At 52.3% G+C, this 15725-nt stretch overlaps 5 protein-coding genes across 5 annotated transcripts in view; 2 read left to right on the forward strand and 3 right to left on the reverse strand.

The window, feature by feature from the left end:
• The window catches only part of GUITHDRAFT_165684 (hypothetical protein), a gene marked incomplete at its 3' end in the record, with an annotated part of 3180 nt that extends 1223 nt beyond the window's left edge, over positions 1 to 1957 (reverse strand). Inside the window, exons 1-10 of the mRNA XM_005823561.1 lie at positions 1871 to 1957; positions 1764 to 1829; positions 1661 to 1719; positions 1316 to 1385; positions 1167 to 1194; positions 1058 to 1117; positions 944 to 1011; positions 782 to 831; positions 625 to 662; positions 116 to 214 (exon numbers count right to left, since the gene is read on the reverse strand). Coding sequence (XP_005823618.1) covers positions 116 to 214; positions 625 to 662; positions 782 to 831; positions 944 to 1011; positions 1058 to 1117; positions 1167 to 1194; positions 1316 to 1385; positions 1661 to 1719; positions 1764 to 1829; positions 1871 to 1898 — 566 coding nt within the window. The remainder of the gene's footprint in view (positions 1 to 115; positions 215 to 624; positions 663 to 781; positions 832 to 943; positions 1012 to 1057; positions 1118 to 1166; positions 1195 to 1315; positions 1386 to 1660; positions 1720 to 1763; positions 1830 to 1870) is intronic.
• Positions 1958 to 2545: 588 nt separating this feature from the next.
• GUITHDRAFT_145596 (hypothetical protein) lies at positions 2546 to 5948 on the forward strand (the record flags this gene model as incomplete). The annotated part of the gene is made up of 15 exons (XM_005823562.1): positions 2546 to 2552; positions 2675 to 2726; positions 3156 to 3532; positions 3556 to 4066; positions 4114 to 4194; positions 4243 to 4399; positions 4441 to 4848; positions 4913 to 4972; positions 5023 to 5109; positions 5154 to 5181; positions 5235 to 5383; positions 5428 to 5511; positions 5556 to 5619; positions 5667 to 5731; positions 5778 to 5948. 15 exons carry the CDS (start codon positions 2546 to 2548, stop codon positions 5946 to 5948), a joined length of 2301 nt encoding a protein of 766 aa, XP_005823619.1.
• A 207-nt stretch (positions 5949 to 6155) lies between these two features.
• Positions 6156 to 7298, reverse strand: GUITHDRAFT_165685 (hypothetical protein; the record flags this gene model as incomplete). Its single annotated transcript, XM_005823563.1, has 8 exons — positions 7029 to 7298; positions 6934 to 6986; positions 6832 to 6887; positions 6688 to 6784; positions 6520 to 6641; positions 6401 to 6461; positions 6286 to 6345; positions 6156 to 6233 (listed from the first exon to the last, which is right to left on the reverse strand). Coding segments are annotated over exons 1-8 (792 nt in total), but the record flags the coding sequence as incomplete, so codon positions are not given.
• Positions 7299 to 12472: 5174 nt separating this feature from the next.
• Positions 12473 to 14540, forward strand: GUITHDRAFT_117184 (hypothetical protein; the record flags this gene model as incomplete). The annotated part of the gene is made up of 14 exons (XM_005823564.1): positions 12473 to 12503; positions 12558 to 12691; positions 12753 to 12896; positions 12952 to 12983; positions 13030 to 13090; positions 13146 to 13238; positions 13287 to 13325; positions 13496 to 13575; positions 13627 to 13687; positions 13734 to 13802; positions 13959 to 14050; positions 14105 to 14192; positions 14234 to 14479; positions 14526 to 14540. The coding sequence occupies 14 exons, from the start codon at positions 12473 to 12475 to the stop codon at positions 14538 to 14540; spliced, it is 1185 nt and encodes a 394-aa protein (XP_005823621.1).
• Positions 14541 to 14662: 122 nt separating this feature from the next.
• Positions 14663 to 15664, reverse strand: GUITHDRAFT_117185 (hypothetical protein; the record flags this gene model as incomplete). The annotated part of the gene is made up of 6 exons (XM_005823565.1): positions 14663 to 14721; positions 14769 to 14813; positions 14860 to 14947; positions 14998 to 15150; positions 15331 to 15415; positions 15597 to 15664. The coding sequence occupies 6 exons, from the start codon at positions 15662 to 15664 to the stop codon at positions 14663 to 14665; spliced, it is 498 nt and encodes a 165-aa protein (XP_005823622.1).
• Positions 15665 to 15725: the final 61 nt, after the last annotated feature.

A 15725-nucleotide genomic window follows, 5' to 3' on the forward strand; every position in this document is an offset into this window, starting at 1 on the left:
CAAGATGAGCAGGAGCATAAGAAGCGAGGAGGAGAAGCAGGAGCAGGAGCAAGAGGAGCAGGAGGAGGAGCAGGAGGAGCAGGAGGAGCAGGAGGAGCAGGAGGAGGAGCAGGAGCAGGAGAATACCTGACAGAGCTGAGAAGTTCTCTGAGCTCCGATTGCCTTCACTAGCATCTTCATCATGCCAGGAGAAACTCGACGATGACCCGACGAGCTGAAAGAGCAGACTTAATGCCCTCCTGTCATTTCTGTTCCTCCTCCTCTTGCTCCTCCTCTTACTGCCCTTCCTCTTACTGCTCCTCGTCTCATACTGCTGCTCCTCCTCCTCTTCCTCCGCCTGCTTCTCTTCTCCTGTTCATCTTTCTGCTGCCCCTGCCCCTGCTCCTGCTCCTGCTCCTGCTCCTGCTCCTGCTCCTGCTCCTGCTCCTGCTCCTGCTCCTGCCCCTGCCCCTGCCCCTGCCGTTGCACTTTCTCCTGCCCCTGCCCCTGCCCCTGATCCTGATCCTGCTCCTGCCCCTGCCCCTGCCCCTGGCCCCTCGCCCCTCGCCCTCGCCCCTGCCCCTCGCTCCCTGCTTCCCCCTCCCAGCCCACCCCCATCCCGGCCTTCCATTGCTCTTGCTTCACCTCAGCTTCTCCATGGTTCTCTCGGCAATCCAGCGAACCTACAGCAAGAGTAAGAAGTGAAGCGAAGGAAAGGGGAGCGGGGAGGAGGGGGGCGACGGAAACGAGGGAGGGAAAGAGGAGCGAGCGAGGCAGGCAGGCAGCGATACGTGTGTGCTACCTGTGATCGCAAGTCTCGGATCATGGCATTCCGAGTTGAAGAAGATTGCGCTAGCAAGAAAGGAATATCAAAAGAAACAGAAAACAATACAAAACATCCTTCTTTTCATCATCAAAATTATCTTCATCATCAACACCATCACCATTACCACTTCCTCCTCACCTCTGACAGAGTTTTCTTGTTGAGTGTAGGCTGACTTCAGAGATTGCTGGATGTTTGAGATAGCAGCTCTTCTTTAAACCATCACCGTCGAGTTGCGTTGCCAGCGGCTCTTACCTGTTGGCTGGAACAATCTGCTCCCCATCTTGCGTCTCAAACTGCACGGGTGGGCTGCTCCTGCACATCGACACATCACTGTGAGAACCAAGTCTCGTCTCTTGCTCACTGTAGGTTGTTGCCCCTGTCTTGAAAATCTGATTTGATTTCCTCAGACAACAACAAAACAAAACAACACAAGAGAGAACAAATTGAACAGTTGAAGAGTTGAAGAGAAGCAGACGATGACAACAAAACGATAACACATCAATCACTAACATGCATCGGGTGAAATTCCTTTCGCCGCGTTGTGTTTGTGCAACCAGTGAATCTGCCGTGATAGATCATCCTGTCGTCACGTCAGGGAAAAAAAATCACAACAAGTCTGAGGTTGAACATGCATCAACTCACACAGGTCAACACCATACTATCGTAACCTATTTACACGACAGGACAAGACATCCGTCCAAGCAGCATTGAACAAACGATCTAACATACAAAGATCGTCGATCTTGTTGCTATCAGCCAACAACAATAGCAGGAGATCCGATCAACCAGCACGCTTAGTCTCTCTCAGGAGTTGAAGACTCCAAGCTCCTCTCCTCGCCTCCTCTCTCCGCTCACCGTCGACATCGCCGTCCCAAACGCCGGAATTGCATCCACCCATTGCCTGTCGAGCTTCTCTGCTCTCAACCCATCAGCCTTGCAAGCATGTCAAACTTCCAACCTTGCTCGTTATCTTCTCCTCTCCTCACACTCACACACACCAACACTGCGCAAGTCACAGCTGTAGCTGGCAACATCGTCAGAGCCCGACGAGATGAGATGTGCTACCTGCTAGCAAGAGGCTGACTTTACGCATCCTTACGAATAGCTCTTGCTTCCCTCCTATGCCATGTCATGTGACACTCCCATCCTCGACCTGCGCAGGCTGTCAGAGCACAGCATGCTTGCATCGAATTTTCCCCTCCAACCACCATGGCCACACGAGCTAGTTCAAGCATGCCGCTCCAATTGATCCTTAGCTCGGTCTTCCCGCATCATCCTATCGAGTCCAGGCACCCCGATGAGGGTAGATGCACTAAGTTTATCCTCTCCCTCTCCCTGTCCCGCTCCTCAAATTCTCTTGCTCCTCATTCCTTTCCCATCCCATCCCATCCCTCCTCCCTCTCTCACCATCTGCCTCCTCGCTTCCCTCCCTGCCTCGCTCTCCGTCCCACCAACTTCATTGTGATCCGCTAGGCCATCGCATCGTCAGCATGTCGACTCTCCGTCGCTCCCTATCTCATGGGGTAGTGCAATAACGCTGCCTTTTTAAAACTAGTTTTGAAAATTATTGAGTGAACTATTCGGCTGAGTCCCTGTCTAGCAAGTAAATACTATTTAAAAATGATATAAACGAAGACCAGGTAGTGAATTTCAGATAATTAAGTTTAACTAAAGTATAAATACAGTTTTTAAAGAATTACGATATTCATAGGGCCGGAGTTCCTCTGCCTGGTTATCATCATGAAATGTGAGTTAAATCGCGATGTTTCGTCAACGAAACGTTGATATTTAGATATAATTGATCTAAATTTAGATGAAAGTGAGCTATCTTAGGTAAATCGTTGATATTTCTCGGCTACTTTTCGGCAGGCTACCGTGACTCCCCGAAATATCCGACGATGGCTATCGACGACAATGCTAGGTGACTTCATCCGTGCTCCTGCTCCTGCTCCTGCTCCTGGCGCAAGTTCTCCGGAGGCTCATGCTCCTCCCGGAGTCCTCGGGAGTCCCCTCAGTCCTGGCTCCTCCCCTACACCTGTTTCTCTCGTCCTGCTTCTCTCCTCCTGCCGCACTCCTGCTCCCGGGCCTGTACCTGCTCCTGCTCCTGCTCCTGCTCCTGCTCCTGCTCCTGCTCCTGCTCCTGCTCCTACTAACTCGGCCATTCCTTCACCGTATTAGATCTGTTGTTGCCTTCTTGCCCTTTTCTGACTGCAACCTTACTCATTCTCTCACACAAACCTGCTCCTCCTTTCTCGCTGCTCCTGCTTTGTAATCTGCTTGATCACCATCTGCCATCCGCCATTCTGTCGTGCATCACCGATGCTGCTTTGGCCTGACAGGCTCTTGGCAGCACCGATCGGAGCTCCTTGCACAACTCGTGGGTGATGCTGGAGCAGTCGATCCACTCGGAGCAGGACAAGCAGGCAGAGAGCATGGATGCGAGTCAACTCAAGGAGGCGATGCAGCGGCGAGAGAAGGCTCGATCCAAGGTCATGAATGCGCTCAAGAAAGCTGGCGCCACTCCCTCAACCATCCGTCAGGTGTCGCAGGCCATGGAGAGGAGGACGCTGACCCCTAGGAGCATCGACTTCGCTGACTCGCTCCCTCCTCTCGACCAGCCGCCCGCGTGGAGGGGGGAGGAGGAGGTCCGCAAGGTTGGGCTTGGGTGTACCTTGGAGATGGACATCAACGGCTTCTACTGGATCTCGTCTGTGCTCCCTGGGGGACGTGCGTGCTGGGAGGGGTGGAAGAGGGCAGCACCCTGCTCTCTATCGACGGGGTTCCGATCCGAAACATGCCCCTGCATGACATTCGCCTCCTCTCGTCCGGCCCTGCCGGCTCCTCCGTCACCCTGCGCTACAGGCCCCCCGGACGAGACCCCAACCACCCGGCGAGCGAGAAGACGGTGACGCGACGGGAGTTCCAGCGGCTGTCGGCCCTTGGGATGCTGGGGCAGCGTGAGGACGGGAGGGAGGCGAAGCACTCCAGCTCTCCTGAGAGCTCCTGGATGCAGAGGATGCTCAAGAACTTCTTCGGGAGCAAGGAAGCTGTTGCCAGCGACCGAGCGACGTTCCCTCAGCGCAGGCGAGAGGGGGGAGACGAGGGAGCTGACAGAATGTCGAGCTACCTGTGGAGAGGCTCAGCTGGGGAGTCGACCTCAGACAAGATCGTCAATCTCGTGTCTCTCTCCAACAACATGCAGACGCAGGAGAAGCTGTACCAGCCGCCGCTCTCCGACCGCCTTTCCCTGAGCGAAAGGATGTGAGTGCTCTACGAGTGGCATGTGGAGAGCAAGTGACGTCATGCAGAGCGGCGGCTGCGCACCGGGGGTATAACGGGGCGATGCTTGCGCAGGAGGACGTGGATCATGTGGACCTGGAGATGGACAGGTGGGCATGGCAGCTGGGGAAGAGCTGAGGGCAGTGACGTGATGGCAGGCAAGACCTCAAGGAGAAGCTCGATGAGCTCGATGAGGCGATGAGAAACCTGACGAGGCCGCGGGACCAGCAGGCGCCGAGAGAGGACGAGGTGCAGGCCGTAGCCTCGAAGCAAGTGCCTCTGCCGGCTCAAGAAGATGCGCACGAGAGTCAGCAGGTGAGGGTTGCGAGCTGAAAGAGGAGCGATGTAACGGACAGGAGCAGAAGCCTGTCTTCGTTCAGTTTGACCTCGTTGCCTTGACTTCCATCCCATCCCAAGTCCAGGAAAAGTTTGTGCTGATGCTCAGCTGGGATGGAGTTGAACATCCGGAGTATGTCACGTCCCCCAAGAGCGCTCAGTCCGACCTGCGCATCAACGAGAACTTCGTCTTCCTCCTCTACGGCCTGCACGGCCTCGGATCCATGCACGTCGATGTGTGTACCTACGATGCCGCTTCGCAGTCAACCGTCGTCTGCGGGACTTCTGAGATCCCTTGCGCCTTCTTCGACCGGGTCTTGTCGCAGGCAGAGCGCGAGGCCCACCAGTCGTTCGACATCACTGAAGATACCATGCCCAGCACTGCGTCTTGCCAGCTCGAAGTTCGAGCGAAGCTGCTGGGCGATCACGTCTCTGAGCGCGTGACCCCACGATGTGCTTGCAGCTTCCCGCGTCGTTGACTCCTTGGAGCAGGTGCTGCCCGAGCCCAGCAGGAGCCCAGTAGAGAAGGGGCTGCCCCCTAGTGTTCCCCAGGTAGAACTGTGCGAGGAGAAGAGGTGCAAGTTGGATGAGAGGATGGTCAGACCCCTTGCGATGACGCTCGAGCCCAAGAGGACAGGGTCTTGAAGCTCGGAAACGCTCCCTTCCACCTCAGGTTGATCTCAGCTAAGGTCGGACTCTGACCGCGAAGCTCCTCCTCTGATGACCTCCGCAGGACCTCCCCAAGGTTGACATAACAACAGGTGCTGAGAGCTTTGGGGCAAGCCTTGTTCCCCATCACTTTGTTCACTCCCAGGGCTGTGCGACCCCTACGTCAAGCTGAGCCTCGGGTCCATCCTGCACAAGTCAACGGTGAAGCACAAGAACAGAAACCCCGTGTGGAATGAGGAGTACTTCTTCTCTTTCCTCGACTCCGACGACGCTCCATCCAAGCTCCACATCGAGGTGCGGGCCCTCCAGGAGGCATGCGCTCGCTGACGCTTGCTCAGGTGTGGGACTGGAATCAAGTCGTCCAGCACTCCCTGATAGGAAGCGCCGTCGTCGACCTGGAGGAGATCGTGCTCGACGCCAAGGTCTGCGAGACTCGCTCGGCTGGAGGTGGTGACCTCTAGGGCAGGGGAGAAGCGAGCAGACCTGGGTTCCTCTTGAGCTCAAGGTCCACGGCAAGACGAGAGTCAGCAGTGCGTCCCCTGCCGCCGCTGCCCAGATAGCCTCATGCCTCGCGCAGGTTTCGTTTGCGTCCAGTTCAAGTCGGAGGATGCGGAGGAGACGTCGAACTCAAGAGACTGCAAGGTCAGCTAGTGCATGCGACATTCCATGTGAGCTGAAGGGGGACCAGATACCGGACAGCCCAAGCTCGAAACTCCCCGAGGTGAGAAAGTGGCGTTGGTGTGCGAGGGAGAGTGATGAAAAGCAGGGATGGAAGGAGTACTGGAGTAGGTCTAAGAACAAACCTTACTACAAGAACAAGCACACCGGACAGACTTGTTGGCATCTACCGGTCGAGTAGGGAGAAGGGACACGGTCTTAGGAGCCAGGCACATTTTTGTTCTGATTGAATTCTATTAATACATGTGTTTCATACATTCATCTTTTCAGGATCTAAAATTATGCATGCTTCGTGATTGGGGTTTTGCACCAACAGCCCACCTGTGCCCCAAGACAGTTGCATGCTCCTGCTCTAACCAAACGAAATGATGACATTCACAAGGACCATGGCGACCAAAATCACACAGATGATACTGCAAACATTACGCCTGAACCTCAGTAGCTGTTCGTTGTTTTGTGATCTTTGCTGAAGAGAGACTTGTCAGAAGGGATTATGATGCAGGCAAGCAAGATGTTACCACCACAATCTGATTCAAAACATGTTCGTGCTGCCCTTCAAACCAAACGGGAAAAACGATCTGATCATTGAATTCGGCTCAGTATGACAAGACATATAAAAAGATAATTGTCCACCTGAAGATTACAACTGGGACAGCATCCTGCAAGCCTGTCGTTTAGCTTTGCAGATAACCATCTGCAACAGGCATTGTCAGGGATGGAACTTCTCATCAAGCAAGCATCAAACAATATACTTGGCAATGCAGCTGTGATGAAAGGTGTGCTTGCAGGGTAATGTAGAAACTTGGTCGCCAACCTCCATTTTCTCTAAGCAGATCACACATTCCAGTCCACCAAAGCCTGCCTCAGCCTTGTCCTGCTAGCAAGGTCAAGCTTCCCACTCTAGCAGCTGCTGCTGGTACCTGATGGAGGCTGATGTCGACTGCTTCTTGAGCCTCCTCCTCCGTCAACTCATGCTGATCGAGCATCGGGCCAAGATCACTTGAAAAGTGGTACAATCTTGGCAACAACGTCACAGAACACTCGCCTCATGATTCATGCCATACCTGCCAATGTTCGGTAGCATGGTTCCTTCTGGGAAATTCGCTGGCATATCTACTGCCTATCGCACAGTCAATGTCTGTCTACATCACATCCTTTTTCGCTACCGTCTCTTCATGGCTGTGGCTTGAGATGTTGGTTTGCGATGGCTCAACGTGATCTGTGAGCATGTTAGCAAGAGCTAGTACTTGGTTCAACGCACCAAAAGGCCTAGCCAATATTACAGGCCTCCTTTGACCGTACGACCTCTCAGCGACCATTTGATCGGTACTGTCGTTTCTGTTCTCATCTGCTTGCTCAGGGGACTGATTTGACCGCGTAGTCTCGTCCCACACGGAAGAGTTAGTCACGTCCAGAGCGCTGGAGTCATCGTTGACAAGATACGCCTCCAAGGAATACGGCTGTATTCCGATGGGGTAGTTTTCGTTCTCGGTAGAGAATGTCAGGTCGGAGTTCACATGCACCATCTCCTATCAGAAGCATGTCAGTTTTCTCTTCTCTATTTCGTGAATTTCAATCAATGACAGCCTATCCCTTCACCTCAAAATTTCAGACAGATTCGTGTGAGCACACAAATCCGTGCTAGTCCTCACAACGGTTAGTTGTTCTGCCCTGAATTTTTGAATAGAAGACTTTTGTAAATACGAGGACAATATATACACAGTTACTACCAGCCAATCCATCAAAGTTTGACAACCCTTTGGCTAATCATGTTTGTTCTCAACAAGTTCCTTCTGCTTTATCATGGTTTGGGGGTCTCTGACACATTTGCATGCAATCACAAACAAACAGATTCTCTCGTGTTGATCTCGTAGCAAAAGATTCATTGTTCATCTTCCTCCTCTCATTTCATCTCTAACCTCTCCTCTCTTCCCACACGCCTCCCGCCATATCTCATTGCAAGCTAGATAGAACCCAAGTTCCCCACCCCAGGCCCCCTATCCAACCACCCCCCTGCCCCTTTGTTCCCTTGGTACGCTACGCCCTTGATCCGTACCCCTACCCTGTCGGGGGTGGCAGGAACATGCATTAACACCACCCTACCCCTGCTTACATATCTTTCTTTTGTGTTCCTCGATAATGCCAGCCGGCCCTCTCCCCTTCCGCCTCCCCACCTCCTTCTAGAATGAGTACCCCCTTGTCCCCCACAACATCCCTACCCCACCACCCCCAACTGGAAGTTTGCAACCCGACGTATTCCATGACCCCCTGCCTGAAATTAACAGTGCCATCACCACCCCTAACCCCAGTTGATACTAACACCTATCATCCTAGCCACGTAGATACTACTCTGGTGAGTTTGTACATTGTACACCACCCCTATCATGCGACCCAGCTTACTCTAATAAAAAACAATGAATGACCTGGTGTTGAATTTAAAAAGCCAGTGACAAAATTTCAAATGCGGCTACGATCTCTCAAATTGTTTTAGTAATCATGTCCTAAAAGAAGTCTTTTCGATCACGCACCCACTTCCATGTTTGGTACCGCGTTCCATCGGAAAAGTTCCAGTCGTAATATAAGTACCCACCAGGTACTTGCGGGGTTTATCTGGTATTGTTTTCATGCCCCCTACCAGGGAATATGACCTGGCCTCCTTTACAATCAAGGGGGTTGTAACCTGCAGAAGAACGAAAGAAAAATAAGAAAGCCGTGGAGAAAAAAACCTAAAAAGAAATAAAAAGAAATTGCTACACCTTATCGACTTAGTAATCTTATTAATTGTAAATTGTACCAGGTGGCATCAAACTTGACGGTACTATAATCTGATATTGATTTTGATGATATTGATTGTTGTGTTGTACCGGGCAAACACCCCCAGGTACAAACTGCGATCCCAGCCCTCTCTACATCTACCAGGTATGGAAGCCAGCAGTACAAATATCAATTATATAATCATGGCCTTCAATCCGCCGGGGCCGGTACTCTGCCACGGAGAGGGTACTGCTGTATATTTCTACTAGTACGTGACTGATCGGAATTATGGAGTTATAGCCTTCTGTTGGTTGCCTCCTGACTCTGAGTCTCCTGATTGTCCTCGTACTGATTTTTAACTTAACTTTGAGTAAAGAATGTTGCGATGTGACTCATGGTAATTAATAATAATAATGGTCTTTACTCAAAGTTAAGTTAAAAATCAGTACGAGGACAATCAGGAGAGTCAATAGACTCTTACATATCACATAGATAATAGTGGTAGTAATTTTTACTCAAAGTTAACTTGCTAAATGATGCCGCACGGTAGCACTGAATAACCGCCCGGGCCTGAACCGTCCGACTGCGGCCGCCCGGGGGCACATTTGGCCCGAACTTCGTCGGAAGTTGAATGGCCATTATGAAGTATTCTGCCGCAGAGCCTCAGCGGCCTAGTATCAGGGTCAGGGTCAAGCCTCCGACTCGTCTCTCAGGCTCCTGATTGTCCTCGTTCTGATTTTTAACTTAACTTTGAGTAAAGAAGTATCAGGGTCAAGCCTCCTCGACTGGCAGGCTCCCGGTGATTGTCCTCGTACCGTACTGATTAGTAGCGGAGTTAACTTTGACCCCGGATTATGATGGCCCGCATTATACTCAGGCTCACTGAGTACTACTACGGCGGTTATACTGAGTCGGAGCCTGGAGTGATCGGATGAACAAGTTGAACCCCGGCGAGTCAGGGTCAAGCCTCCTCGACTCAGGCTCCCGGTGATTGTCCTCGTACCCGGCGTACTGATTAGTAGCGGAGTTAACTTTGACCCCGGATTATGGCGCGGCATTATACTCAGGCTCAGTACTACTACGGCCGGGCGGTTAGGCTGAGTCGGAGCCTGGACTGGGAGTGATCGGATGAACAACTCCGTTGAACCGGACTCCTACTTGAAGTTGAACAGTAAACTCACGATGGCACGGTTGTAAACGGTTCGCTTGCAAGAATGGCCGCCAACTTCTGTCACGCGGACGGCGTACAAGACACCGTGACACGGTACCCGGTACTCCGCCGCCCGCGGCCGCCGCATCCGATGATCGGATCGGATCGGACGGTACTACCGTACTGCCGGGCCGATACGGTCGGACGGTCGGGTGACAGTGACCGTACCGGCGGTGCCGAGATCGGGACTCGCGGCCGCCGGAGTCCGTCGTGACCGTACTCGGACTCGGGAACAGACTCTCGGCGCGGCGCCCGGGCCGGGCGGGGCGCCGGGCGGCCATTCGCGCCGGGTCCGATCCGGTCGCCGTGACTGACGGCGCCACTGCCAGTGCGGCAGTCCGGTCACGGACTCACGGTGCCGCCGGGTGACTCGGACTCGGCCCGGAACTTGCGTGCAGCACCGTCGGCGGCAGCCTGCGGCAGCCCGGTGTGTGGTTTCAAACACGCCGTGTTTGCAATAGTAGCACTTGCCTTGCCACGCGACGGAGTCAAGTTTGGCGTCAAAGCCGACCTGCGGAGAGAGCAAGCGAGCATTAAAGGACTCGCCTTGAACAACAACATGATGTCAAACGTCTTCACCTTGAGGGTTCCTCTTGCTATACCAGCGATGGCGCATTTCGATGCCTCCTCAGGAATTTCATAGCCCCAAGACTGGAGGAGCATCGCCACCACCCCCTTGCCCGTCTTGGGCACTGCTGTGTATACTTTTTGCTTCTTGGTAGCTCTGGAGCTCGAAGATGGATTGGATCGCTTCTTGACAGTGGGAGCATCTTCAGCAGCTGAAGTCTGTCAAGAATTAGAGGAGTGTAGGAAGGAAGTACTGAGCAAAAACCTGCTGTGAGGGTAGGGTGTAGAGCAAACGTCAGGAACTTCGACGACGACCGTACTTCCGACGACGACCGGGCAATGTCGACATCCTACCAGAGTGGTTCAGCGGCCTCGAGCAAGGGAGCAAGTGACAACAGAGCTCTGGGTTCAACAGCCTGAGAAGTTGAAGGGAAGGCGGGATCAAAACATGGCGAGAGAGACAGGAGCGAAGATGGAATTTTCAAACTTGGCAGAGGCCGAGAGAGAGAGCGCGCGAGGGGGGGTTTCCAAAGACACAGGTTTCAAGTCGAGAGTAGGCGATGGGTGACTCTCCGCCCTCAAGCTCACGCTAGTTACGCTTGGTGATCTCATCGACCGACACTTTTCGAAGTTCACACCGGGCTAGCCGCGAGATAGTAACTTCTACGATGATTAAAAGTTACCTCCGCCGACTAAAGTTGCTCTGGCAGCGGCGCCGCGCCGCTAGCACGGTAGCCTGTGACTGTGATTGTCCTCGTACTGATCTTTAACTTAACTTTGAGTAAAGGCCGCGCGAGACTACGAGCAAGGCTCATCACGAGAGCTCATACGAGTACTATGATAGGCGTCTCTGCGCCGGGTCTGAGGCGGCCCGATCCGGCCCTCCGGGCCCGGAGTCACTGTCTCTCCAAGCGGCTTGAAGGCTCCGAGTCCCGCAGTAAAGATCGAAACCCTCAGTTCACGGTTGGCGCTGTGGCCCTCAGGAGGTGACTCACCCCCCCAGGGTTCAGTACCCACCCCCTGATGGGACTGCACTGCAGTCCCAATGGCAACTCACCCACCCTATCTCCCCACCGTGATTTAGTCATCTCACTATGATCGGACCATCCAGATACGTTCCAGGTACCGATGCGCCCCACCGCAACCACCCCACAGGGCCACACCCCCTCCAGTACCCCTCTAGTCGTGGGTACCACCTAGCCCCTGAGGGTCTTTCCCATGTCGCCTTTGCCCCATGGGGCACAGTACCGGTACCTATCAAACATACAGTATGAGACTACCCCCTCCCTCCCTCCATGGCCGTACTAATAAAATATGTCTCCCACTACACCCCTACCCCATTCATTGGTACGTACCACCAGTGCAAGGGACACAACTACTGCTAGGTTCCACCCTACCCTGCTCAATTCAAATACGGTTCTATTCTCTATATTTCGGATGGGGGTAGATGTCAAATGAGCTTAAAAAGAAACTAAGGTGTATTTGTACCAGAAATTGCAACACACATGTGGTAAAGATCCCCCAGACCCGATAGTATGTTTTTAAGACCACCCCTCACATTCGTTGCAGGAGGACTCCGACAGCAAGCTGGGGGTAGAGAGCAGGGGGTTGCGTAAAGAAGGAGCTACAAAGGGTGGGGACGCAGTTTAAACTGTTTCTGGGCAATGGTGGGGTACTCCAATTTTTCAGGAAGCGTGGGGTGGTTGAGATTGAAATAAAGATTTCAGTGACAGTCATTCGTGGGGGTGGGTAGAAGTTGTACCTAGGGTGCGGTTGAAATGGAGGAGGTGGGGGTAGTCTTGGGTACACTTGTGGTACTTCATGGATGAAAAAAGCGTATCGAAGGAGGTAGGGGTAGTAGGGGCAAAGGGGTGGGAAGGGCATTGCGGCTTCTGGGGAGACGCAAGAATGGCGGGAGGGATGGGAGAGGGGGGGGACGAGGAGGACGAGGAGGAGGAGGACGACGACGAGGAGGAGAGATAGATGCTGGTGAGAGATGAAAGCAGTTGACGATTAGTTACGATGCCGGTGAGATACGATGCAGGAACGGAAGGTAGGATGAAAATCGAGGGTCGTGCGCATGATGGGAATGATTTGTAGCATGTTGGAGTGGAATGCATGGAAAGTCGCTGATCTCGCACTATCAGGGGCGATCAACCCGTCATTGACTGAGGATGACCATGTACTTTGGGCATCAGCTTACAAGTAAGGAGACAACGGCAATATTGTCTGTTCGTATGGCTGATCGCGAAATCGCAGTTCTTTACGTCATTTGTCTAGTGTCCATTGTTGGGCCTTCTTCAGCGTTGATATCTCCGATGCCTTGTATAGAGCTTCGGCAAACTTTTTCGGTCTGCAGTAGAAGTGAGTGCAAGTTCGGGTCTAGATTTCATGTGAGTATTAATTTCCCTCTCCTCGTGCATGTTTCTGATTGCGTTGCATTTTTTTGCCCAGTCCTTCAAAACGTCTGAATACAGGATGGGGATGGCCAGGCGTCCAAATGACGATGATACCAAGCAGAACAAGGAAGCTGGGAAGCCAGAATCTCCTGTTCCTCACGAGGTTTCGGATATTAAACTAAAGTATCTGTTGTTGAAGGTGAGATTGTCTCTGTATCATGGCAAAGCAACTTAATACGGTTGTGTGGTTTCAGAGTCAATTGTCGCAATTGATAGACAATGAAAGGTTTCACGCGTAACTTGCTGATTCCTGCAGCTGACCTACGAAACAGATACGAAGAAGCAAAGGCCTTGAAAAAGGAGATGGATAACCTGCAGGAAAAGGACACTGAGGTGCAGCCAGAACCTGAGTTCGTGCGTCAGAGTCTGATCTTGATGTTCGCGTTAGTTGTTGGCCTGTAAGCTATTGAATGTCAGCAAAAAGATGCAAGCATCTTTGGATGAAACGCTCAAGGCCAACAAACTTTCGAGGCTTGAACACGTAACAACACGAATTTTAGAGGTTTCTTGTGATCATGGTGTGTCTTAGGAGCTTCGAATGGCCATTGCAGAAGAGGACTATTCAAAGGTTTAACACACTGTCAAGAAAGATTCTAAATAGTGAATATCGATTTCAGGCGAAAGAAAAGAAAGCTGAAATCATGAAGGAGAAGGGCGTGTCCAAGAACATTTCAATGCAGGCAAGATCGCGCAGAGAGTAGTTGCATTTGTTGCTGATGCATTTGACCCTGAATACAGCAAGAATTAAACTCGACCATCTCAAAGGCTGTGTTACAGCGCATTGATCTTGTGCTGTTGGAGGCAGAAATCAAGATGAGGTCTTGCACGTTAAAAAGATGACCGCCGTCGTTGAACGACTTTACCTTCAGGGTTGTGAAGCTCAAAGCAACTGAAAAGGAAACTTTTCAAGATCCGAAGGCAAAGTTGCAGGTAAAGTGATTGTTTTTAAGACTGAGTGATCTGAGTTCCACTTCAGCATCAACTGCAAAGGTCCATTGAGAGCGAGGAGTATGAGGCAGCACATGAGTATTTGCAAGAATTGAAGGTATTGCTACTTCCCTGCTCTGTTTGAATTTATGACTGTTTCTTCTACAAGAAATTGGAGTTCCATGAAGACAGCATAAAGATGATGAAAGAATTGGACATACAAGTTGTTCTGGATTGTCTATACCGCCTGTCTCTCATTGACTAGTTTTAATAGCTCATGCGGATGCACCATGAAAAGATGAAATTGTCCGCTGACCGGGGCAAGCTGTTGGAGAAAGAACTAACAGAAGCCGTAAACGCAGAAAGGTAGATAACGTGGGCGTATAATAGTCAGTGGATATTGATTTTGTTGTTTGGCAGGTATGAGGACGCTGCTCAAATATCGAAGGATCTTGCTCACCAAGAGAAACTCAAAATGCATGATGCGCTGCAGAAGCAGATTACTGAAGTAAGAGACAAGAACCCTCGCTTGACTCTGACTTCTTCTAGAACATCGCAGTGAAACCCCAACCAGCCGTAAGCATCAGCGCCAGCCCTGCGCTAGTAGAGACCAACGAGTCCCTTGTTCCCTTGGAGCAAGAGGTGTCGGACAGGAGGGTTGTAAGTGCAAACGCTCAAGATGGCGGTGGATTAGACGTTGACATGAAGCAGGTTCGGTCGACAAGCTACTTCATGATCGCCCTCACCTTCGCCTCCTTTTTCGCCAACTTGATGATCATCGGAAAGGCCTTTCAGGTGCCGGCTTGTGAGGAGAAGGGCGAGAAGGCTCATGATGTGGCAGGCCGGTGCATGGTGAGAGAGGAGAGCTTATCGCGTTTGAACGCGTGCTGCTCGAGCATGGAGCGGAATCTCGTGAACAAAGACTGTACTCATAACCTTCTTGCTTTCTCCTTGTCTCGAGGACGTTAGCTCGCGACTTCATGTCTTGGTCCAGTCAACGATGTGGCCTTCCGTCCAGTACTCTCCAGTTGGCGATCCTGGCAGGTGGTTAGCAGAGCCGGGAACTGGCGTGTAGAAGGATCACCGTCGGGCAACAGAGCAAGCTTCACAGGGGTTTCCGCTCCTTGAGCTGCAGCAACAGTGAGGAGGGGGAGAAGAGGAGGAGGGAGGAGCACCAGCCGTCTTGGTGCCTCCCCACGAGGACATGTCTGTGGCACAGTACCCGGGGCAGCAGCTGTTGACAAGGATCCTCCTCTCAGCGAGCTGTAGCTCGGATCTTAGGAGACCCACAGCACCTCCTCTTCCCACAGCACCTCCTCCTCTTCCCACAGCACCTCTTGCCCTCCCTTCTCTGTTCCCTTTCCCTCCTCCTTTACCTCTCTGGCAAGGATCCTCGTGTACGCGTTCACTGCTGACTTGCTCACTCCGTAGCAAGTGTTGGGCCATCCGTGGACTGAATGATCGCCCTGTGCCAGCAGACACTTCCAATGAGCCTCAAAATCCCCTGCCTCCCTCCTACTTCCAACCTGAACCAATCTGTTCCCCCTTCCTCCCTCCCTTTCTTCCCCTCCCTTCTTTCCTCCCCTCTCCCTCACTTCTTCCCTTCGCCATCCTCCTCCCTTCTCTCCCGCTCCCTCTCTTCCAACCTTCTGCACGTGCTCCACGAAGGACTCAGTCAGCTGAATGATATCCTCCTTCTTCAGCTGCGGCGACAGAATCTTGCTCCTCACACTGCAAGCCATCACCACCACCACCACCACCACCACCACCTCCTCCTCCTCCTCGGCAAAATGGAACAACCGACATCAAATCGCTTCTGGATACACCGATTTCGTAGACAAACCTACACGATGCATCAAATACTGAGTTTGGAATATGCTATCCTTGCTCAAAACCACTCTCAGAAAAGCACCATGGCATAGACACATGTGATTTGAATATGATGGAACCCTCATGCGTGCTTCTCTGACGCATGAGCATTGCAAAAATATTCACAGATACGCGCGCTTCCTGGCAATTACCGTGGGCTTGAGCGGGGAAA

This window comes from Guillardia theta (genome assembly GCF_000315625.1).
Source record: "Guillardia theta CCMP2712 unplaced genomic scaffold GUITHscaffold_106, whole genome shotgun sequence".
NCBI lineage: Eukaryota > Cryptophyceae > Pyrenomonadales > Geminigeraceae > Guillardia > Guillardia theta.